General features: G+C 38.2%; 1 protein-coding gene across 1 annotated transcript in view; it reads right to left on the bottom strand.

Annotated features, from left to right (window-relative positions):
• The window catches only part of LOC135085043 (uncharacterized), a 95,244-nt gene that overhangs the window by 1,366 nt on the left and 68,448 nt on the right, over window positions 1-25,430 (bottom strand). The window contains exons 3-9 of the mRNA XM_063979823.1: window positions 25,247-25,342; window positions 6,845-6,954; window positions 5,948-6,096; window positions 4,965-5,045; window positions 2,281-2,430; window positions 960-1,107; window positions 258-396 (exon numbers count right to left, since the gene is read on the bottom strand). Of these exons, the coding sequence (XP_063835893.1) occupies window positions 258-396; window positions 960-1,107; window positions 2,281-2,430; window positions 4,965-5,045; window positions 5,948-6,096; window positions 6,845-6,954; window positions 25,247-25,342 (873 nt within the window). The remainder of the gene's footprint in view (window positions 1-257; window positions 397-959; window positions 1,108-2,280; window positions 2,431-4,964; window positions 5,046-5,947; window positions 6,097-6,844; window positions 6,955-25,246; window positions 25,343-25,430) is intronic.

Here is a 25,430-nt window from a genome sequence, read left to right as displayed (position 1 = left end):
CTGACCGTTCGATATTTTGATTTTCGATCATTTGTAATTCGATATGGTGGAGGTAACCCCGCATAAGTATGTACCTACATTGTACATGTTGTGAACCAAAATGGCAACCGCTCAGCATGTGTATCCTACAGCCCTGCTCTAAGGAAGAACCCAGAACATGAGGCTGGTCTTCTGTGGAAGCCATTGTTGGAAAGAACCGAGTACAAAAGGCGAACTTGCTATATGACATTCTCCACCAGTTAACCTTAGTTACTGACCTGCTTCCTTCTCGCCCTCCTTCCAGTCCACCTTCAGGAAGGTAGTAAGAGACACTTCGTATACTCTGTTGGAGCTGGGCTCTGAGTAGATGGACCGACGCTTCCTGCCGTAGCCTTCAGCGCCGTTGCTGCATTGCACCTGGAAAAACGTGGAACTAATTTTAAAATTTGGGAAAATGTACTACCTCAGGGGAAAATTAATTGGTTTCCCATACAAACTTCGTAGTCATTTGTTAAACTTTATGTGAAGTCAACATCTTATTTTGTTATTTGCTGAATCACTAAATACGAGTATAATCTAATTTTCGTGGGGCATACGCGGGGCGTCCGAATGGCTTATCACATAAGTCTTCTTTTATTTATTTTACACAGTTGGCGGATTGCCTTACTGCATCTTCGTATCAGTCTTCTATTACTTCATAAATATCCACTCTTACTTAACCCATGCCAACGGATTAGCAAGCTGTAGTGGCAATGGGCAGGGCACATAGTACGCAGAACTGACGGCCGATGGGACAAAGAGTTTCCATAATGGAGGCCACGTACCACGTCCACCCACAAAGTGGACCGACGACCTCATACAGGTAGCAGGAAGGCGCTGGATGTAGGCCGCCACCAACCGGTCATTGTAGAAATCATTGGGGGAGGCCTATGTTCAGCAGTGGACGTCCTATGGCTGAAATGATGATGATGATGACTTACCCCAGGGCATTTGTCCAGGCATACGTTGACAGTTCCAATGAACATGACGTAGGTGGTGTCAGGGAACTTGAAGGCCCTGAACTTGGCCACCAGGAGGTCTCCGTCGGTGGTCTGGAAGTTGTTGAAGAGAGACGCGTCCAGGGAACAGCTGGAAAAAACAATTGGATACGTTGATTAAATGAATGGTAGGATTTTTTACACTGCGCGATCTTGTCTCAATTTAAGAATAGGTGAAAATAAATACCTACTTATAGGTGCCCTGGAAAGGGCCGATGTACTGAATAAAATATTTGAATTTGAATATACATGATAAACACTAGAGATGAAACGGATATCCGGTAACTATCCGGTAGGCCGGATATCCGGCCTAAATTTACTATCCGGCCGGATACCGGATAGTAACTCACTATCCGGCCGGATACCGGATATTAAAAAACTACGACAATTTTCTATTAATAAAATCAAATACATTAATCTTTGAGGTAAATATCAATAAAATGGCTTATAATAATGACGGTTTTTGTTTAAAGTCCAAAAAGTTACAAAAGCCATATTAAGGTCTTTCAAAAAACTAATTTCTCTGTCTGGCCTATTCACTCTAATGACGAATACATAAATAGTAAATATCTGATAGTGTCGAAATATTGCCAAATAAAAAAGGCGATCTTTTTTTCACTGATGGTTTGATGATAATATGATGCATGCAGTTCAGTCAGATTACGCAACAAGTAAACTAATTTAATTTTCGCTATTCAATCACGCACGATAGCAACCGAAATCGCCCGTTGATCTGCCCCCTACACAAGTGGAAAAATCTGACATTCTATTCGGACGGATTCGATTTTCGAAAAGTGTGACTAGTCTAGTCTACTAATACCCACTGATCGCCTTCGAAGCACTTGTGCGGCGCTAAACTCGTCACGACATGCAACGAGACAATGGGCCAACTATCCGGCCGCCGGATATCCGGCTATCCGGCCTAGCAGCTGGCCGGATATCCGGTATCCGGTATCCGGCCAAACAACTATCCGTTTCATCTCTAATAAACACCTAGACTTAACTGATAAAATCTTTATACACAAATGTGTGATAATACAGAATAATGTACTGGTAATATTCGTAAAGTAGTCCGCTTGGGCCACAAGGCTAGGCAGTTGAGCATGGCAAAATTAAATGAGTCAGTCAAATAATTTGTGACACGTCTTTGTTACAATTGGAATAAGGTTGTGTTGTCAACTTTTTGGCCACTTTAGGTGTCACGAACTATTTGATGCTGGCTTTACTTATTGTGTAAGTGTAAAAAGTCTGAAAGAAAACTCACCCATTCAATATAATCGTCTCTTGCTGGTTGTCCGTATTAGTCGCATACATGTAGTTGACGAACAGGCCATATACCGGCGCCGACTCGTTGTCCAAGAAGATCTCCATCGTCAGGTGGGTGCCGGGGCTTACTGAGTCGTTGCGGGGAACCCTGGAATAATCAATTGATGATGTAAAGTGGGGCGTAGGAGAGGCGTGAGCGGGGCGTTCGACTTTTGGAATAAGGTAAGTTGATATTGTAAAGTGGGGCGTAGGCAGGGCGTGAGGGGGCGTTCCGACTTTTGGAGTAAGGATTAAGACGGTATTGTAAAGTGGACGTAGGGCGCACGGGGGTCTTACGCGGGGCGTGTGACATTTTTTAGCCACGGAGTGAGGATAAGAAGTTGATGATGTAAAATTGTGAAGTGATGGGCATGGGGCGTACGTGGGTCTTAGGCGGGGTGTACGACTTTTGCTCGCCACGAAGCTACAAGCATCCGGTATCTTATACAAAAGTCATCGATACTATGCAAACAACATAGTCATCGGCGAGCTTAGTTTGAGTTTACATCAAACGTCGTCACTATCGAGTGCGTCAAAAAATATATGAAGATTTTAGTTCTTGAAAGTTTCCGCTAGGGGCGCTGTACAATCCGTCATACATTTATTAGTGTCACTTTTTTACGTAGTCGACATCGAATGCGTTTGATGTAAACTCACACTATGCTCCCAAGAGCACGATCCTTTCTAATTTAGCAAATGCAAAATTATGGCCAGACGCGATAATAATATCGTACTCGTAATAAAGAAGAACGGTCATCTGTGACCCAGGCCCGACAGAAACGAGACATACCTCAGTTTTTTTGTCATGTATTAATTAGTTAAATTATATATTTTTTATATTCGAAATCTATGTATAACACTAAAATATTACCCTTTGTTTTTGTTCAGGCGTTATACAAAAACTAATGCAAAATGCCTATTTATCACCAAAATTGGTAAATGTATGTACCTAAATGTCTATTACAGCTGCTATGGAATGTATCTAGGTGACCTGGAGATACAGCCGGATTATACAGGGTGGAAACGAGAAGTTACAAAATCCAAAAATTCAATGTTACCAGCTTCCATAATCTGTAACCTATTATTGGTACCATTTGAAAGAGCTCGTGAAGCACTTTCAGAATCAGTAACTAGTTTTTCGATATCTTGTATAGTTTAGAAATAATCGAGTGAGATCACTTATCGTTCCATATGTATAACCACCCTGTATAATCTGGCTGTATCTCCAGGTCACCTAGATACATTCCATAGCAGCTGTAATAGACATTTAGGTACATACATTTACCAATTTTGGTGATAAATAGGCATTTTGTATTAGTTTTTGTATAACGCCTGAACAAAAACAAAGGATAATATTTTGGAGTTATACATAGATTTCGAATATAAAAAATATATATTTTAACTAATTAAGACATGACAAAAAAACTGAGGAATGTCTCGTTTCTGTCGGGTCTGGGTTTTTTTTGTATGGGGCGTGACCGTTCTTCTTTGGAAAAAATCAATAGAGACAAAGACGTATGTACTAAACAATCTTAGAGAAAATCAACATTATTATACGTGACAATTAATCCCATCAAAAACAATACTTGTCAAAAAAAACCAAGTCTCGCAACTCAGTTGTTCTACGGTAAAAAGTTGTGAGATCCATGTAATACCAAGTCCAGGCCAGGAAATCTTTAACGTTTTACATAAATTATTGACTTGGCCATCGCACTAAATAATTTAATTTACATGTGATGTGTGATGTGTGTTTTCATGCGATGGCCAAGTCAATATATTTATGTAAAACGTTAAAGATTTCCTGGCCTGGACTTGGTATTACATGGATCTCACAACTTTTTACCGTAGAACAACTGAGTTGCGAGACTTGGTTTTTTTTGACAAGTATTGTTTTTGATGGGATCTCATTTCTTTTTGTATTTTGTAGACAGCAGTTATGTATCTAGAAAACTGGACCGAAATTGAAAAATTTTACTCGACTTGGCGGTTGCACTACCGTGCCCCCAAATATTTTAGTTTTTCCTTGATTCATACACCAAACACTACTTATATTCCAAATTTGAAGCTTCTAGGTTTGCTAGAAGTGCCTTAGAGTTTTGATGATCGGTGAGTCAGTGAGTGACAAAATTAAGAAACTTTGACCCGTTATAATTCTTAAACTACTGGTTCAAATTGAATGAAATTTGAAATATACCGTGTCTTTACAATGCCTACATGGTTACTGAAAATTCAGTCTTCTAGTTTTATCCACAACGAAGTTACAGGGGGTCGAAAATGGCCTGAATTGCTTCGAGAAAAGGATGGTACGGCCGTGCCGCTTTTTTGCTCGACTTGGTGGGGGCACTGCCGTGCCCCCAGAAATAAGTTAACTCAGATACCTCGAGACTTAGATAGTTCCATAATGTTACTTGTTGTTTTCAAGATTGCTTAAGTCTATTGACAATTTGACACAAAAGAAAGAAAATAGAAATGATTAAATCACGTAATAAAAAATCATTTAAGTTACAACGGGTTATAAGAATCATAAAGACATTTATTGACTTTTAATACAAACAATGGTTTGTGACAATAGGCTGTAAAGCTTTAAGTGGTCGTAAAACATAAAAATGTGGATTAATAATGGAAGCCTTTAGAAATACTTACGGGACTCCGTTTTTCTTGACAATGGCGGAAAGCATCGGTTCTGGTGCATGACCTGTCTCACTTCGGGTGATGTTCAGAACACTGGGAAGGAAGAAAGAACATAACTTAGTAGGGTAGTTGATAAAACTATGGGAATATTCCCACCTCTCGTCCCCACCGCTGCAACTCCTGTGTAGCCAGGATCTACAGCTAGACCGCCAATAACCCAACTAGTGAAGGCCAAGTTTGTTGAGTTATTATGGGGGAAAGGCTGTCAAAACGCGACGAGTTCATCATAATCATCATCATCATTTCAGCCACAGGACGTCCACTGCTGAATATAGGCCTCCCCCAATGTTTCCAGATTGACCGGTTGGTTGGTAGCGGCCTGTATCCAGCGCCTTCATCGCATCCAGCATCGAGCGCCACGGCAAGATTTTGAATAGATTTGAAGAAAGGTAGCAGACCTTTATGAGGTCGTCTGTCCATCAAAATCTTGCCGAACTATAAATAAATAATGAAGATAACACTCACTCAGGCTCGTTGAAGTCCAGCGGGATGGCTTGGGTGTCTATCTTAACTAGCGGCCGTCCTTTAGGGCTGACTAGGCAGTGCGCCAGCACCTTTCCGGTCTTAAAGCCTCTCCTCTCCTTTCGAATTTTGTGGAAACCAGGCCTAAAAGCCAAGCACACGACGCCCCGAAGATTTCGGCGTATGACGCGACGCACCTCACCCCTCGTGTTTCTATGTAAAACGACGCACGACACCGCTCTGGCATTGCAACGCATCATGTGATTTGGCTCTGCTTGGTGCCTTGTCCCTGCCACCATATGTCACGCCAGAGGACGTCCACAGCTGAACATAGGCGTCCCCCAATGATTTCCACATCGCCCGGTTGGTAGCGGCCTGCCAGCGCCTTCCTGCTACCTTTATGGCGACCCCATAACCACCCTTGTGGGTGCACAAAGTTGCCAGACTGTTATAATGATAAGGACAACACTTACTCAGGCTCGTTGAAGTCCAGCGGGAAGGCTTGGGTGTCCCTCTTGACTAGCGGCCGTCCTTTAGGGTTGACGAGGCAGCGAGCAAGCACCGTCTCGCGGTCGCCGCTAGCTCCCTCTATGATCACCTTGTGGTAGAATGTGCGCATGTTCTGTGAACGGGTTAAATGGTCGTTAGGATCTTTGTATTCTTTCAATATAAACTTTATTACAGACGATACATGTACCTACCTACCAAAGTACAAAAGGCGTACTTATTACTATTTTGTAGCTTGGATTTAAAATTTTTCTTTCAGCTGAGCGCTTCTTTGACCACTTGATTATAAAGTCATAAACAAAACAAAATAATAGCACATATTTCTGTTCCTGGAGGTTCCCTGCATAATCAAATCAACAATGAGGAGATCAGCAGGAATACCAAAGCAACCGATATTATGCAGAATTGCTAAACTCTCATGCGTGTGGCACAGGCAGTGGCTTTGAGCAGGGCACATAACTCATAGAGCTGATGGCTACTACTAGTGTTCCTTAAATCTCGAATTCTATTTATTCCAGACAATAAAATTGTAGTCATTGTCATCATCATCATCATTTTATTTCAGCCCTAGGACGTCCACTGCTGAACATAGGCCTCCCCCAATGCTTTCCATGTTGAGCGACTGGTAGCGGCCTGCGTCCAGCGCTTCCCTGCTAGGCATCGGTCCACCTTGTGGGTGGACCTCCATTCCAGAACCTTGCTGTCCCATCGGCCGTCAGTTCTGCGTACTATGTGCCCTGCCCATTGCCACTTCAGCTTGTTAATCCGTCAGGTTATGTCAGCGACTTTAGTTCGTTTACGGATCTCCTTATTTCTGTCATTGTAGTCTGGAGTCATTGTATCGATTGGTTAATGATTGTTACCGTCATTTTGTTGATGACCCTCGTCAGGCCGCACTTGTAGTACCCGGCTTGCAGGTCGAGCATGAAGGTAGCCACGTTGTTCTCCAGCGTCGGCTGGCATGGCTCGAAGTCTGAAAAAAATAGTTTTATTTATTTTATAAGATCTTTTCATCCACGAAGACGCGCCCCACCAATTTTTGGTCAAGGGTAGCGCGGAGTGCGGGGAGTTTGAACTGAGCAATCCGAGCGTCATTATTACAAAATAGTTATAAACTAAATACTAGAAAAACAAAACGAGACATAAATGCTCGTTCGTAGATAAGTTCGTTCTATCGCAAAATATGAATTTGAAAAAAAGAACTTTACAAAAATTAACATTAGAAAATAATGTTAATAACTCCCATGCATTATTATGTTGGTTTACAAAATAGGTTTAACTTTAAATCCTTCTGTAAAATTGATCTGATAAGTTTCCTTTGCCATACAAAATACGACTGTCACTGACTGACTCACTCACTCATCACGAAATCTCAGAAACTACAAGTGCTAGGAGTCTCAAATTTTGCATGGGGGTTCCTTTTAGAACGTAGGTGCTCACTAAGACGGGATTTTGCAAAATTCAACCCCTAAGGGGGTTAAACGGGATCCACGCGTACGAAGTCGAGGGCGGCCGCTAGTATCACATAAAAGTAACTTTAACCCATAACAGATGGAAAATAAAATTGAAGGTGTCAGGAATAGAACAAGGCTGCAGACTGAATACTAAGCTTTTGAATATTTAACCCCTCGACCTCCATTCTCAGGTAAACGCCTAAAATATTGTCGTTTCGTCGTGGCGAGACAAGCCGAGCAAAAAAAGTATCGTTTTCGAAGAATAGAATTAACATTTAAAAAATTACATGTAGGGGAGCTATACTAAAAAAACATCTTTTTTCAAAAAATTTTTTTTTTAAGTTTTGTTTTACCGTTTTGTCGGCGTGATTAATATACATAGGTACTTCCACAAAATTACAGCTCCCTAGTGCCAATAGTTTCCAAGCAAAACCTCGGACAGACAGACATATCGAAACTATAAGGGTTCCTTGTCAGGACTACGGAACCCTAAAAATATGAGTATTGAAAATATTTATTTGTGTATTTTCAAGAAATATTTTATCTTTTTAAGTAGCTCTCTCATCCTGTAACATCCTGTCAAACATCACCAAAACAATGGCAAACCTTCCATTTGACCCCAAAAGAGTCACAAAACATACACGCGTGACAGCTAGCGTCACCGTGACATGTGTCACTATTGTGCGTCTGACGTACAGTGAAAGTACTTCAGCTAATGAATGGGTTCACAGGCAATTAGTGAAGACACAGAGGCGAAGTTCGGGCGTGTGGTTTGTTAAACTTTGTCAGCAGAAAGTTTTGATGGTTAGCAGTTTATTATGTAGATTACACTTTATTATATTCCACACAAGATAAGAAAAGAGAAAGAAAAATATAGAAAAGGAAAAAGAAAGGTACAATTTTGGCGGTTTTACGTCTTACGATTATAGCGGCCGCCCGCGACTTCGTACACGTGAATCCCGTTTTACCCTCATAGGGGTGGAGTTTCGTAAAAGCACCTATGTTCTAAAAGGAACTTTCATGCAAAACATCAGACTCCTAGCACTTGTAGTTTCTGAGATTTCGTGATGAGTGAGTCAGTCAATCAGTTCAGTGACCTTTCGCTTTTATAGTTATCTAACAGGTATAAGAAATTCAGTTTGTCACTGAAAGACCGATTTCCTTGACACTTATCGTTGTAATTTGTATCGTTTAATACTACAAAGGGTTATGGAAATCCTTTCAGTAGTTTTTGTGTGAAAGAGTAACAAACATCCATTTACTACATCTATCTATCCATTTATCCTCAAAAACTTTTACATGTATTATTCGTTAAATAAAGAAATTCGCCAGATTTGAAGTACTAATCTGTTGTATTTAGGTACTTACTACTAATTTAGGTACTAAATACATCCCTGCTCTTTTGCACAATTGAGTGTGTCGACATGCACTCTATTATTTGCACTGTAGGTTACAAAATCACTAAACAGAATCTCTAACAGTGCGTTCTAGATAACGTCGTTTTTTGTTGGTATGACAATTAAGTATAACTTCAGGTATAGAAAATGTTAGAGTAGACCCATTCATTGTCTCTCTAGACAAGTGTAATTTCGTCATTATCGTCAGGTCATTTAGTCTCCACTGCATGAGCACGACCCTCTCTAATTTACCAGAGGCAAATGGAGGATTTGTCCTACACTCCCCACGCTGGCCAGACGGGTTGGGGAGGCCTGATGTTCGCATATTTGTCCCTTAGTCGCGAGGGTCGTGTTTCTGCAGTGGCGACTGATGAGAAGGTGGAACTTGGCATGCCATAGCAATCATAAAACGGGACTATTCCCACCTGTGTAGTAACCAGGATCTACAGCTTGACTGCCAAAAAAACCTAACCAGAGAAGGTCAAGTTTGTCCCGGGGGAAAGTTTAACTGTCCTTGGACCCGCAACGAAATTAATCAGAAGAACTTTGAGGAGTTTGAAGTTCAATATTAATGAATAGCAATAATAAAAGCCAAGTCTTTTATTTTCTACAAATAGGCTTTTAAAAAGCGCTTTTACACGTAGGTATTTTTAAATTCTACCACTGCTTCGGGACAATAAATGGGCCAGTGATGAGAAGAAGCAGTGTGACGCCCGTATTCACAAACGATGCTTGCTTAAGGCCGGGTAGCAGAGAAAATGGCGAAAATGAGGTTTTCATTTTTCATTTTTGAGGTACTAAACAGTAAAATTAAAGGCTAAGATTTTTATTGGGCATAGTTGAGGATATTTTCTAGGGCTATTAACGGATGGAAACACGATTTGATGAAGTTGACTCGATAGAATAAATTCCCAAAGTTACCTCTATTCGTTTTCTATTTATGGTTTTATTTTTAAAATAAGCTATTTGAGATTCTAAATCTTTTACTAAACTAAAGTTCAGAAATAACTTGAGGGCTTTTAACGGATGAAATTTTTATATTGCGTCTTATTTAGTTACTATGTTAAAAAATGTGAAAAAAATCGTCCATGACGGCTTGGACAATCTCAATCAGTCGCGCGGTGGCGCTTACGGAGGACGGACGCGTGTCAGTTTTTTGGCCGTGACAGTTCGCGATTTGTCAATATTTTTGACAATGATGACTTTGATGAGTCACAGTATAATAATATCAGTGTTACTGGAGAAAGCTTAAATTTTTGATAATTAAGAATTATCAATTTTGTCTACCTATTGAAATTTAAATCGTTCGCATCCTTTTAAACAAAGACTCTACTCATGATACATAGTACATTCCTCAAATATGAGACAAAACCAATGAGTTAAAATTACATTTTAATAGTACCTACATACAATCGTCTTACACTCTTTAGAAGAGCACACTGACACAAATAAATAATAAAAAATACTGTCTAAGGTCTGTAGCTAAAGGTCTAAGCTGTAAGATAGAAGAATCTTCTAGCCAAAGAGATGGCAGATGCAGCAGATGTCAACGGATTTAAAACTGGAGTTCATATGACTCCTTGTAGACTTGAGTCTCTAGAGCGTCCCTTCCTCCACCATGCGTAAGAATGTTTCAAAAATACTGTCTAAGGTCTGTAGCTAAAGGTCAAAGCTGCAAGATAGAAGAATCTTCTAGCCAAAAAGATGGCAGATGCAGCAGATGTCAACGGATTTAAAACTGGAGTTCATGAGACTCCTTGTAGACTTGAGTGTCTAGAGCGTCCCTTCCTCCACCATGCGTAAGAATTTTCACAAAAATACTGTCTAAGGTCTGTAGCTAAAGGTCTAAGCCGTAAGATAGAAGAATCTTATAGCCAAAAACATGGCAGATGCAGCAGATATCAACGGATTTAAAACTGGAGTTCATGTGTATCCTTGTAGTTTTGAGTCTCAAGAGCAGTGGTTCTTAACCTTTAAGTCATGAGGGACCATTTTACCAAATTTCTGTCTTGTCAGGGACCACCTCATAATCGGTCAAAACCAGTTTGACTGCAAAAATCAGTTAAAAGTGGTTTTGACCAAGGTGTGCAAGTGCACATCGTGGACCACTTGGAATGCCTCCAGGGACCACCAGTGGTCCGCGGACCACCGGTTAAGAACCACTGCTCTAGAGCGTCTCTTCCTCCACCATGCGTAAGAATGTTTCAAAAATACTAAGGTCTGTAGCTAAAGGTCTAAGCTGCAAGATAGACGAATCTTCTAGCCAAAAAGATGGCAGATGCAGCAGATGTCAGCGGATTTAAAACTTGGAGTTCATGTGACTCCTTCTAGACTTGAGTCTCTAGAGCGTCCCTTCCTCCACCATGCGTAAAAGTTTTCCAAAAATACTGTCTGAGGTCTGTAATAAAAGTCTAAACTGCAAGATAGAAGAATATTTTAGCCAAAAACATACTGTGGTTATAAAGGTGTACCAAGGGTACATGCTACACCTTTTTATTCGATTGTAAGAGTACTGGTTTACTCACAAATCCGTTTTATCTGATTTTCTGAAATCTTTTAATTACACTGGGGTTTATCATTCAAATCAATGACTAATATTTGAACTAATTTGGAAATATTAAGGTCTATCATTGGTATTTTTTTCAAACTTCTGCGTTGAGCCATTTACGAGATCTGGGACATCACAAAACAAACAAACAAAGGACTAATTATCTGCTATACTCTCGACTCTCTAAAGCACAACATTTATAAAAATTTTGCTGCGGTAATGCACTCCAGGTAACCGTGTGTGATGCTCATTGCTCATAGTGATTTTCGATACAGAGCCCCGTACATACGTTATACATAAATTATGGAAAGAAAACACCCAGACCAATACAAACAAATATGTATGCAATTTTAGTATGATATTTTTATTTATTAATAAACAAAAAGACTGAACAAAATTGATGCGTGTACTGATTAATGTAATTAACTACATGCAAAGCTTTGTGAATTGCAACAACTATAATTTATTATTATTATCCAAGCTCTAAATAATCGCTACTACGAGTAACTGATCATAAAATGTTTTTCCAATCGCTCAAGCTCCAGAGGATCTACCGATAGGTCGGGTGACGTAATCTTGAAATTCTTTTAGCCGGCGCGGAACTTCCGGAAGGTCGGGTGACGCCACGCCTCTTTGAACCGTGTTTACTTTGGCAGTTATATTCTATATTTATTCGATTCTAAAATATAGTCCCAAAAATTTTGAAAGTTGTTTTAATTTGTATTACTTGGATATGATTTGTATTAGAAAGTGCTATGAGTGTGACGCTTGAACGGAAGGAAGTCAACCTAACCTAACCAACTGCGTATTTCTAAACTGCGTATTTCTATACTGTGTAGCCGCGAGAGCTCTTTGGCGCGCTGTCTTCGGCGAAGTATTGCGCGCGCAGATTTTGACAGCGCGAAATACCTACTTTAGCAGAAATACCAAGCCTTAAGTGAAGCAGCAAATCGAACGCACAGCGTTGAATAGAGCTCTGTGATTGGTTCGTGTGTCACCCTGTGCGTCCACGCGCACTGTGAGAGCTCATAGTAATTTTTGTGAATAGCTTGAGACTACTCTTTCTAGTTTAGTTAGCTTTTAGTGAAGTAATTATGATTGTGTCTGAACAATTACGTTTTCGCGAGTTATTTCTCATAATGTTATATGAGCATAACTGTCGTAAGTAGGTATACTTTTTGATGGTATGTAGGAGTTACGAGGAAGCTGATCTTTTTCGTTTTAATTTTGCTTCGTGCAGTTTTCAGTCATAATATTTATGAGTATTATTATGCTTATTATTTATGAGTATTATAATATGTATTATGAATATTAAAACCATAATTATGTAACGAATGAGACTACCTATAACTATACAGGGTGGAAAAAAAGTGATCTCACTGGATTATTTCTAAACTGTACAAGATATTGACAAACTGGTTACTGATCCTGAAAGTGCTTCACGAGCTTTATCAAGCGGTATAATAGGTTTAAATAGAATATACTGGATCTATACTTTAATGTTTCCAGTTTCCATAGAAAATAATTTAAGATTTCATGGGTTTTCATTTGATTTATCATGTTTGTTAGAGAGATTTCATTCTTATACTTTACCCTAACGATGGATGCAATAAAAATACAGGGTGTAATTTTTAACAGATTTTTATTATTTTTAATCCCGGGTGTAGCAAGCAAAATTTTGTAAATCTTTGAATGCAGTTACTATTTCTTTAAAAAAATATATACATATATCTACAGTATTAAGAGTACTAGGCGGCACTACAAAATTCCACCCTCTAGACTCTTCCGGCTCTCCATTTATTCATAAGGCGGCGAAGATGCTATCAATCGATGTATCGATACAAAGCATCAGTCAATCGATGCATCTACGATTCCATTCATCAGTCATATGCATCGTGTGGCGCTAGGGATGGGACGTATCGGACACGATACGGATATTTTGCAACGGATCTTCATTTGTAAGACAGGCTTTTAGTGTAGACTTAATTTCTTTTCGGGTCCACTATTACTTTGACTTTTCCCCGGGACAAACGGTCACTGGTTCTTCGGGGTTAATTGGTGGTCAAGCTGAGTGTAGACAATATTTATGACTTCTTAACGCTAGCCAACATTATTATCCCAAGAAGTAACATTAACACTGATTAAGAGTGCTTTTCAGATTTATTTGTATAGTTCACTAGCGGCCGCCCGCGACTTCGTACGCGTGGATCCTGTTTTACCCCCTTTTCCCGAATTTTCTTTGCTATAAACCTCACGGAGCCCGAGACCTTTCCAACGAATGCAAAACCGTGGAAATCGGTTCGTGCGTTCTGGAGTTATAGCGTCAGGGAGGAAAACCCGACTTATTTTTATATAGTAGATAAATGCACATTGTCACTATCGCAAAACAAAAATCTAAGGTCAGGTAATAGCACATCGCCAGGAGAGCTACCCTCGGAGATGACACTACCCCACCATGTACCTCGTCAGCGCAACCACGACCACTCTGCCAAGAGTGCCCGACTAAGAAGAAGAATAGCCGTTGAAAAATCACACCTATATATATATTCAACAGTACAAATTACAATTTGTTCACTAACTTACAGAGATTAGAATTCTAGTAATGCATCTATAGTTTCGGATATTTTCGGTTCAAATCTCAAAACCATTACATCTCTAGCACAAAGCCTACATGAGGCGAGCAGGCCGTGGGAGAGCCTTAATACTTCTGTGTATGGGATGGGAATCAGGTTCATCCAACGTGTATCATAAAGTTAATATTACTACGAAATAGAGCAACGACCACGAGCTGTCAAACGAAACCGATTTTAGGATGTCACTGATGTCATTTGTGTGTCAGTTGTCAGGATTCTTTCACTATTTCTTACATTATTAATCACTGAACCGGTCACCACGTTTTTGAAGCACCATTTCTCATAAACATCCACGATTTCACTCACGTAAAATCTGAAAATATATCGGAGTTCAGATTTTCAGCGTGCCAATAAGTGCTAACGAACTGTCAAATAGTTGCAAAAAACTGTTCTGTTACGGTTCTGTCACTTCGCATCTCGCATCTCTTTCTAACACACAGTGTTGCTGCTAGTGAGATCTCGCTCAGTCCTTTGTTACTCTATTCCGCTAGGTATATTAACTTTATAATAATAATGCCTGTACTTTCACCATCAATCCCTAATTTTTAAGTGACCCCTATTAAAACAAAATTCCTGTTACATATTATGGGCATTAGACTCTTTTTGAATAAACTGATAAAAGTGAAAAGATAATAAATATAAATGCTGCACATACAGGGTGTTAGGTAAATGGGTATATGAGCCGACACTAGCCCATGTTAACATGGGCATATAAATGGTATGGTGAAGTCAGAAATTTGATTTCATCATTTTATTTTTTTAAATTTTCATACAAAATAAATTTTATAAAATCCGATTTGTATAAAAAATAAAATTATTAAAATGAAGATATAAATTTTCTGACTTCACCATACCATTTATATGACCATGTTAACATGGGCTAGTGTCGGCTCATATACCCATTTACCTAACACCCTGTATACAATCATTCATAGTCACAGAGGAATGAAATGACCCACCTGGGAATTGTACCTAGAACGCCTCCTTATCACGAAAGGGCGGAGGAGTTTTGCATGTTGAGAACGTACATAATACGTAGTACACAAATACAGCTGTTGAGAACATAGATACCACCTAGTTGTAGTAGAAATGTGCCTTATTGATCAAAGATTATTGTGGTGCTTCAGTCAGTTTCTGATGTCTGATCAACACAATTGATGTCAAACAAACAACTGCACGCAGGATGATTTAATTAAGGCTACTGACAACGCCACTCTTGTGGCGGAGTTTTGGGCTGACACTGTGTAGGTTTGTTGTCGACACGACAAGAAGAAGAAGTCAGTCTCTCTAAATACGAGTATTAACTCAGTCGGTATCCATTGGTCTGGCGCTAGGAGCGTTGTTATTTTCGATCAAAATAATAAATAAATTATCTACCCTTGGACATTTTTACACTGCCCCTCTAGTCCCAAACCAAGAACAATTTCAAAATCGAACAGCTTGGGACTGGATTTCGCTGTCTGCTTCTGTCTTTCTTGCTCATTATAATCCGGGCCTTTTCAAGGCGAGAGTGAATAGGCACTTACAGGGATGTACCATCCTAGACTGCATCTCACTTATGGCCGTATACAGAAAGAAAGCTGGAAACTTATAAGCGCTTACCTGCGCTTGACAGCGCTGGTAACCCGTGCAGGAAAATATATGAACGCGCGCCGATAAGCACCGAACGGCGCCGACAAGTTTCAACACGCGCTGGTCAGCGCTGGACGCTGCCATATAAAATGCCATTCAACTTGCTTCCTATGTGAACGAACGGAGCAGCGCTGAGAAGCGCTGGTAAGCGCTTATGGGTGAATTTCAACAAGTGCATATTTTTGCCTAATTTTGGTGGAAATTGTTATTTGTGTATTTATATTCTATAATTATAGATCAAATTTATTGGAAACTTATACTGTTTCTAAAATGATTAAGACATTAAATTTTGTCCAGCAGTTTTTTAGATTTTCCTTACATCAAAATTAAGAGAACACCAAAATTTATATTAAAGCACCAAAATTAGAAATGCTGTCAGTCGGTCATGTCGGTGCCAGCCTGCTTAGTGCCAAGCTCAAGAAATGTTTTAAATTTACCAGCACCGACTCCAAAAATATTAATCATGGTATATTGTCCTAATAAATAAATAACGACGTACTTATTTTCTACTTTTAGGTGATTTTTGGCGTCGGTTTTAATTTTTTTGTTAAAATTATTTTTTTTCATGCTTTTTAGTTGATTAGTCCTTGTCATTGTCACTGAAGAGGGACAGTACCTATGTTTAATGTGATTAAGACAATAATCACAATCCAAGTGTAAATAATCTTCCTAGCAAAATACAGGCTCCCCACTTTAAATATCGGCAACTAAAAAGTATCAATGTATCATGTGTCAATGTGTGTATCAACAAATGAGTATTGAGTATCATCTAACTCCTAACTTATGTAGTTTGACCTTTCATCATCAGCTCATCTTAAATACCTGAAATAATACAACTGTATGTACATACCTACCTAAAATATTTAAAGAATTATCCTCCAACTCCTAAGCGTTAAGGAGTTTTACCTTCCATCATCACCTCATCAACATTAGATGATGACTACTTGAATAACTTGTAACGCTTCGTTACACTATTCTTAAAAACTAAAATCGAAATTATTAAAAACAACTATTTTATAATTTAAAATAAAAAGAAAACAATAATATACAATTAAATCAGAAAAATACTAACATTTAATAAATTATAATATTTATAGAAAGAACTGTTTTTGTAAGCAAACTGCGCGATACCATTGTTATTATATCTTTGGAGCGAACGAACGAACGCCGAATGATTCAAGGCGCGGCGAATGCTCGCAGCGATCGCGAATCCATCACTGTGTCTCGCGAAACATCCGTACGCAGACACGTACCACTTTAACTGCAGATTTTTTAAATATAAGGTTTACGAACTCGTGAAGTTTTTACGCCTCAGAATCTAATTAAGTCTGTGTACGTCACCCCGATAACGGGTAAGTGTTGCAAATTAATACATGATAATAGTACTTAGTGCTTGGTAAATTTATTGATCACCTACCTGCCAAAAAAATAATTAAATGTACTTCCTATGTATGCACTACATTTAAGTATTTGAAAAGTACATAATAATATCTTAAGGTTTTAGAAAGCAGAATGTTTAATAATAAAATAATAGTCGTTTTTACTTCAATATGATAAATACAAAAGTAAATGTCATGCATACATGACCTTACAGTCATGACCTTCAACGGTCGTTGTTAATTATTATGTTAGGAAATTATTTATCTTTGATTAGATTAAGCTTATTGTAGTAATATTACTATAGTAATGCACTTAGAACTGTAATTCATTAGTGGTAATTTTGTAAGATGTTTGTGACTATTTAATTACATGTTCATTATTTAGTACAAACATCGCATTGTTTAGTCTAAGGATGATTGTGTATAACTGCCACATCATTAATCACTATTTATTGCCATAATCATTACCATATCCGCTTCTTCTTCTGATCCGCTTGACTTCACTTCCGGTTGATGTGGCAGTCACACAAATGAAATCAGACTTTTTAAGAAGTGTCCGATTTCCGGAATTCCAGGGATCCAGTACCGGATTTCGATTGCTGCTCCCGGCTCACTCTCCATAATCAGGCCTACGGCGGAGGTGATTGTTTCATTTTTGTCATCGGACTACCCTACGATATCACAACTTCGTGACCCCAACTTCGTGTCAACGCTTCTCCACGGATAAAAGGGCAGTGGTTTTGATTGAGCTTAAGACTGGTGATTCTTCGCGTTGCAATTGTTTATCCACTCCCTGAAGAGTCGTAATTAAACTTTTTTGTTAAATTTAAAATTACTTTTTCATTTCTATAATTTTTATACCTCCCATCTAAAATGGTACGGTACATTGGCGCCCAATAACGAGTATAATTGCAACCGAAGTGTCACTTGTTTTTTTTAGCAATTAATAGTTTTTTCTGGTGTTGGCTTAAACCTAGTATAAGACTGATTATGCTATTAATATGTGTTATCTATGTGTGGTTTTCTGTATGAAACGTCAAATTATTTAAAAAAACAATGTATATTGTAAGTGGTTCAGAACCTCTTTAATTAAATATTAAAACCACACATTGTATGACAGGTACTTTCACCGAATTAGTACCTTGCTTAAAAATCATTAGTACTTAGAGTAGTTAGATATTACTAGCATTATATAATTTTGCAACACATACCCTTCTTATTTAAGGAAGATGTCGTACCCAATTAAATTCCTTTCTTTACAAAAGACTGAATTAGAGTATGAGGTGGAACTTCGAGGTGGTTCATCTGGCTCAGTTCAAGAGTTACGCAAACAAATTGTAAAGTTTTCCCAACTAAATTCATCGGAGGACATATCTGAATCATATTTAGAACCAAGTGATGATCTGAAACAAGTTAAGGAATCGCTGCTAAAAGCACATAACCTCTTGCTTAACTTAAAATCTAAATTTGAAAAAAATTTGTTTACTAGAACTGAAGCCTTACTAAATCATCTTTATCATCGTATAAACAGGATAAACAATACAACGGAAGTAGCTGATATTTACAAGGTTTGCGTAACTAATTTTAATTCTTATTACAAAGAACTAAATACTTTGAGACCTGCTTCCAGTTCACAAACTAAAGCTACCACCACATCGTGCTCTGACACTGTTGCAGAACAAACTACAATTTCTGTTTCTTGCGGTGAACGTAGCTTATCGGCCGATATCGGAAAACTTAAATATTCAGGCAACAGTTGCGTTCATTCGTTCATACTAAAGGTTGAGGAATTTGTCCAGTCTCGTGGTATATCGTTTGAGAAGATACTCTCGTTGGCTTATGAAATTTTTACAGGTGACGCTCTACACTGGTATCGTTACAATAAAGATAAAGTGAATTCATGGCAAGATCTTTGTATTCTACTCAAACAGGATTTTAGCGCAAGTGATTATGATTACAGACTCGCTGCAGAAATAAGATCCCGTACTCAAGGTGAACAAGAAAATATCACGATATACATATCAATCATGCATGGACTATTTTCAAGACTCAGCAAACCTTTTTCGGAAGAGGAAAAGTTAGAAATTCTTCTCCATAATATTCGTCCTTGCTATGCTAGTACGTTAGCTGCTACACCAAATATTAGGAGCATAGACTCCCTGGTGTCAGCCTGCCGTAACTATGAACATGTCTTAGCTAGATTCTCTCACTTTCATGAGCCACCTAGAGTTTCTACTACCACATTAGCTCCCGAGTTTGCTTACAAGAATAAATTCTATGTAAATAGTAATTACAAAAGTGAATTTAAGGGTGAATTTAAAAATAAAACAGAGAACAATAAACAAAACACAAATCAAAAAGAGTTCAAACAAAATAAAAGTGAGTTTGTTAACGCTGTTGATAGATCTTCCTCTGAATACATATTCTGTCCCAGATGTAAAACTAATGACCACTCTCTAAAGAATTGTAAAGAAGAGCGAAAAATCTTTTGTTTTAAGTGTGGAGAGAAGGACTGTCGCACCCCCGAATGCCCTAAATGTAATCCCGTCGATAATCAAAAAAACTAAACGACGTGGATTGCGTGGACAGTGTTTCTAGACACACTTACTCTAACAAAAATTTCAACCCTGGGGACTGGAATCGGTGGTTGAATTTTGTATCTTCGTTTTCTACTTACAACGCGGTCTCGTCAATCCACGTAAATAATGCAAAAAATATGTCCCGACCCTATGTTTCTGTTACAATTAGTAACAATTCTGTTATTGGACTACTTGACACTGGGTCCTCTACCACTATATTGGGTAATGGTGCCCATGTATTCTTTTTAAAATCAGGTTTTAAGCTACACGAATCTGATACCTTTCAGTTTATTGCAGCGGGTGGCGAAAAATTGAACTCAATAGGAACTCTATACCTCCCAATTACCTTTTATGAGTAAACACACATACTGAAAATATATGTGGTTCCGGACTTAAAACACCAACTTATATTAGGTATGGACTTTTGGAGGACGTTTGGTCTTTTTCCTAAACACCTCGACAGTATAGTATACTACAAGGACTCAGACGGTATCTTCACTACTGAACTTCAGTCTGAACCTGAAAACCTATGTTCGTACGTTCACCTCACACCGGAACAAAAATCTACAGCAGACTATATGACATCACTTTTCCGCGAGATATCATATGAAGAGCGTGGCTTAGGCCGTACTACTTTAATAACACATCCAATTGACACTGGGGATGCAACCCCCATTCGCCAGCGCTATTACAGGATGTCACCAGAAAAACAACGCATTTTGGTCGAACAACTTGACGAAATGCTTAAAGATGACGTCGTAGAACCATGCGAGAGTCCGTGGTCATCCCCAGTTCTATTAACTCCGAAGAAAAATGGAGAAATGCGGTTTTGCCTCGACAGTAGGAAATTAAATGCTATAACTAAAAAAGATGCATATAGCCTACCCTATATTGCAGAAATTCTTGACAACCTACGCGACGCAAAATATTTATCTAGCTTAGACCTCTCAAAATCTTTTTGGCAGATTCTGATTCGAGAGGAAGACAGACAAAAGACGGCTTTTTATATTCCTTCACGCGGTACCTATCAATTCAAATCCATGGCTTTTGGTCTCACTAACGCTCCAGCCACCCAACAAAGATTAGTAGACAAACTATTCTACGGGCCAGAATTTGAGCATAGGGTATTCGTATTTATCGATGACGTCATTGTTGTATCTAATAGTTTTGAACAACACATATCTCTCTTAACTCGTGTTTTTGAAAAGCTTAAGATGGCTAACCTCACAATAAACCTTCGAAAAAGCCATTTTTTTAGAAACCAACTTAAATACTTGGGCTACATTGTCGACTCTAATGGCTTGCAGGCGGATCCTGATAAAGTCGAGTCGATAGTTAACTATCCTACTCCCACAAACCGCAAAGAAGTTAGGCGTTTCTTAGGTACTGCCTCCTGGTACAGAAGGTTTATTCCGAATTTCAGTACCTTGGCAAGCCCGTTGAATAAACTCACGACACAAGGCAAAAACGCCCCTCCTTTTATTTGGTCTACAGAAGCCGACCTGGCTTTTAACAAGTTAAAAAAATGTTTGTCAACTACACCAATTCTTTCTTGCCCAGACTATACAAAATCTTTTGAAGTGCATACTGATGCGAGTGATTACGGAATTGGAGCAGTTCTCACTCAAACTCTGGATGGGAAGGAAAGGGTAATTGCTTACATGAGTAAGTCTCTTTCACAACCCGAACGAAATTATAGTGCAACAGAACGCGAAGCATTAGCCGTACTCACTGCAATCGAACATTGGCGTTGCTATTTGGAAAATGGTCTTAAATTCACAGTTTACACAGACCATTCTTCCCTTAAGTGGTTCCTCAACCTTAATAACCCAACTGGAAGATTAGCTCGATGGGGAGTACGACTATCAGCCTATAATTTCGATATAAAACACCGGAAAGGGACAGAGAATCTAGTTCCAGATAGTCTGTCACGCGCAGTTCCGATTACAACTATTGACACAGTATGCGACACCAATAAAACAAGTGATCCCTGGTTTTTGAATATATTAAATGGTTGTAAGACATCACCAACATCATTTTTAAACTATCAAGTTAAAAATGGAAAATTATTTCGATTTTTTAAGTCGCTTAATCCACTCACTCGAGAGTTCGAATGGAAAGAAGTTGTTCCGTTAGAAGATAGAAATACCATAATAGCTAAAAACCATTCTGAACCTACCTCTGGCCATTTTGGCATTTATAAAACACACAAACGTCTTAGCTTACGATATTTTTGGCCTAATATGCATCAAGATGTTGTAAGTTTCGTCTCTAATTGTGATACTTGTCTCGCTCACAAACACCCTAATCACTCCACACTGGGTACAATGGGTAGACCCAAGGACTGTAATCGACCTTTCCAAATGTTGAGCATAGACTTGGTAGGTCCCTTACCCGTGTCTAGGAAGCAAAACACATTTTTGTTAGTGATTAACTGTTGCTTCTCTAAATATTGCCTGTTATTCCCCATCCGTCGTGCGACATCCGAAATTATCGCAAAAATAATCGAGGAACATGTTTTTCTTATTCACGGAATACCTAGTACCATTCTGATGGACAACGGGCGACAGTTTGTGAGCGTTACAATGAAAAAACTATTTGAAACCTACAATATCCCAAATGTTTTTTATACTCCTCTATATACCCCACAAATAAATACCGTAGAACGCTACAATAAAACCATCATAACAGCAATATCTACTTTTATTGATGCAGATCATAGGGTTTGGGACACTAACATTCCAAAAATTCAATTTGCTCTTAATTCGGCTGTTAACGAAGTGACTGGATTCACACCATCGTTTTTAGTTTTTGGTCGTGAACTTGTAAGTTGTGGTTCCCACTATGTTGACGCAGACTTGGAGAACCATATAGTTTTCACGCCACGTGATAGCTATGCGGAAAACATAGGAGTGCTGCAAAAACTTTTCGATAAAGTGCAGCTCTCACTAATTAAGGCACATTCTCGAAATAGCACTACTTACGATCTTCGCCGCAAAAATGTAGAATTTAATGTTGGTGACATTGTTTGGAAAAGAACGTTTTATCAAAGCGATAAAGACAATAAATTTTCAAAAAAACTAGCTCCTAAATTTATTAAATGTCGTATAATAGCAAAGAAATCGAAATTAGTCTATGATCTTCAAGATATGACAGGTCACAATATAGGGACTTGGCACGTTAAAGATTTTAAGCTAACCTAGTAGTTAGCTGGATTTTCTAAGAAAAATCCTAACCTAAAAAGGGGGGTATGTAACGCTTCGTTACACTATTCTTAAAAACTAAAATCGAAATTATTAAAAACAACTATTTTATAATTTAAAATAAAAAGAAAACAATAATATACAATTAAATCAGAAAAATACTAACATTTAATAAATTATAATATTTATAGAAAGAACTGTTTTTGTAAGCAAACTGCGCGATACCATTGTTATTATATCTTTGGAGCGAACGAACGAACGCCGAATGATTCAAGGCGCGGCGAATGCTCGCAGCGATCGCGAATCCATCACTGTGTCTCGCGAAACATCCGTACGCAGACACGTACCACTTTAACTGCAGATTTTTTAAATATAAGGTTTACGAACTCGTGAAGTTTTTACGCCTCAGAATCTAATTAAGTCTGTGTACGTCACCCCGATAACGGGTAAGTGTTGCAAATTAATACATGATAATAGTACTTAGTGCTTGGTAAATTTATTGATCACCTACCTGCCAAAAAAATAATTAAATGTACTTCCTATGTATGCACTACATTTAAGTATTTGAAAAGTACATAATAGTATCTTAAGGTTTTAGAAAGCAGAATGTTTAATAATAAAATAATAGTCGTTTTTACTTCAATATGATAAATACAAAAGTAAATGTCATGCATACATGACCTTACAGTCATGACCTTCAACGGTCGTTGTTAATTATTATGTTAGGAAATTATTTATCTTTGATTAGATTAAGCTTATTGTAGTAATATTACTATAGTAATGCACTTAGAACTGTAATTCATTAGTGGTAATTTTGTAAGATGTTTGTGACTATTTAATTACATGTTCATTATTTAGTACAAACATCGCATTGTTTAGTCTAAGGATGATTGTGTATAACTGCCACATCATTAATCACTATTTATTGCCATAATCATTACCATATCCGCTTCTTCTTCTGATCCGCTTGACTTCACTTCCGGTTGATGTGGCAGTCACACAAATGAAATCAGACTTTTTAAGAAGTGTCCGATTTCCGGAATTCCAGGGATCCAGTACCGGATTTCGATTGCTGCTCCCGGCTCACTCTCCATAATCAGGCCTACGGCGGAGGTGATTGTTTCATTTTTGTCATCGGACTACCCTACGATATCACAACTTCGTGACCCCAACTTCGTGTCAACGCTTCTCCACGGATAAAAGGGCAGTGGTTTTGATTGAGCTTAAGACTGGTGATTCTTCGCGTTGCAATTGTTTATCCACTCCCTGAAGAGTCGTAATTAAACTTTTTTGTTAAATTTAAAATTACTTTTTCATTTCTATAATTTTTATACCTCCCATCTAAAATGGTACGGTACAAACTTTAGAAAACGTATTGCATTCCTACAAAATTTGAGGTTTACTCTCGATTTCCCTAGGATCCCATTATCAGATCCTGACTTGGTGACAATGGGATCACCACATAAGTGTACCCTATAGAACAAAAAAAGAATTTTGAAAATCGGTTCACAATTGACGGAGTTAAGTCGGTTAAAAATGCTTTGGTGCACCTCCAAAAACACCAAAATTGACTCACCAAAATTAGATTCTCGTTGAAAAAGCTAAATTATATGAAATCTGTTTTAAATATAACAACAACATTTTAACACATGGTATGAAAACAGTTCCTTTACATTATACAAGGAATTCAACTAAAAAGAATAGCTTAGAAATCTTATACAAAAAGACACCAAAATTGCAGAATTGTTGTCCGTTTAAAAAAAAACAACACATTTACGTTTTTGGCGGGAAGACGCAGAGGTCTTGCACTCGTCTGCCGTCACTGCTCGCGGGGGCGGTACTAAACCTAACGAATGATGGGAGTGTTTAAATCCTGTTTGATCTTTAAAGAAACTGACGAGCTATTTCATTATTGACACCAAAATCATAAATTTTTCGCAGACAAAACTTAAGGACGTGACTTAATCACAGTTATTTAGGAAACTTGCTTAATTTGGTAATCTTAGATAATAGATAGATTGTATAATTCAAAAATATACTTTTTCCCTAAGTTCTGTTTTGATCTTCAGCTAGAAAAATACATATTGTAAGAAATTAAGGATGTGGACACTGCACCAAAATTAGAAACGCTTAGTTCAATTATTTTTTGTTGAATTTGTAAAAGAAAATACTCATTAATAATGTTGTCCTCAAAATGGAACCTCTGTATATTTTCGTGTAAAAAAAATCAAAGTTCTATGTCATAAAAAACATATGATTTGCAGCTACGCCGCTCAAAAAATCTGTTTGGGAAATTGACCCTTATAAGTTTCCAGCTTTATTTCTGTATACGGCCTAATACCAGGTGCGATTGTGGTCAAATACCTGTCTTGTCTCGTCAAATAAATAATAATAAAAATAATAATAAATTAATAACCGACTATTCTTCAAATTGATCTACCTTTAAATTGATCTAAGTAGGATATCCTTCTGTCTCCATCCATGGGCACCGTGACCTTCATCACCTCTTGCGTGCATTCCACCGTCGCTTCTGATCCTGGAACAAACAAAAACACAAAATTATGTGAAATGTTCGGTAAAATTAATTAAAATAGAGGCTAAATAGTCCAAAGATGGCTGTTGAT

This window comes from Ostrinia nubilalis, chromosome 27 (genome assembly GCF_963855985.1).
Source record: "Ostrinia nubilalis chromosome 27, ilOstNubi1.1, whole genome shotgun sequence".
Classification (NCBI taxonomy): Eukaryota; Metazoa; Arthropoda; class Insecta; order Lepidoptera; family Crambidae; genus Ostrinia; species Ostrinia nubilalis.
The sequence above is the reverse complement of the archived record's forward strand: the minus strand, read 5'-3'. Positions and strand labels throughout refer to the sequence as shown.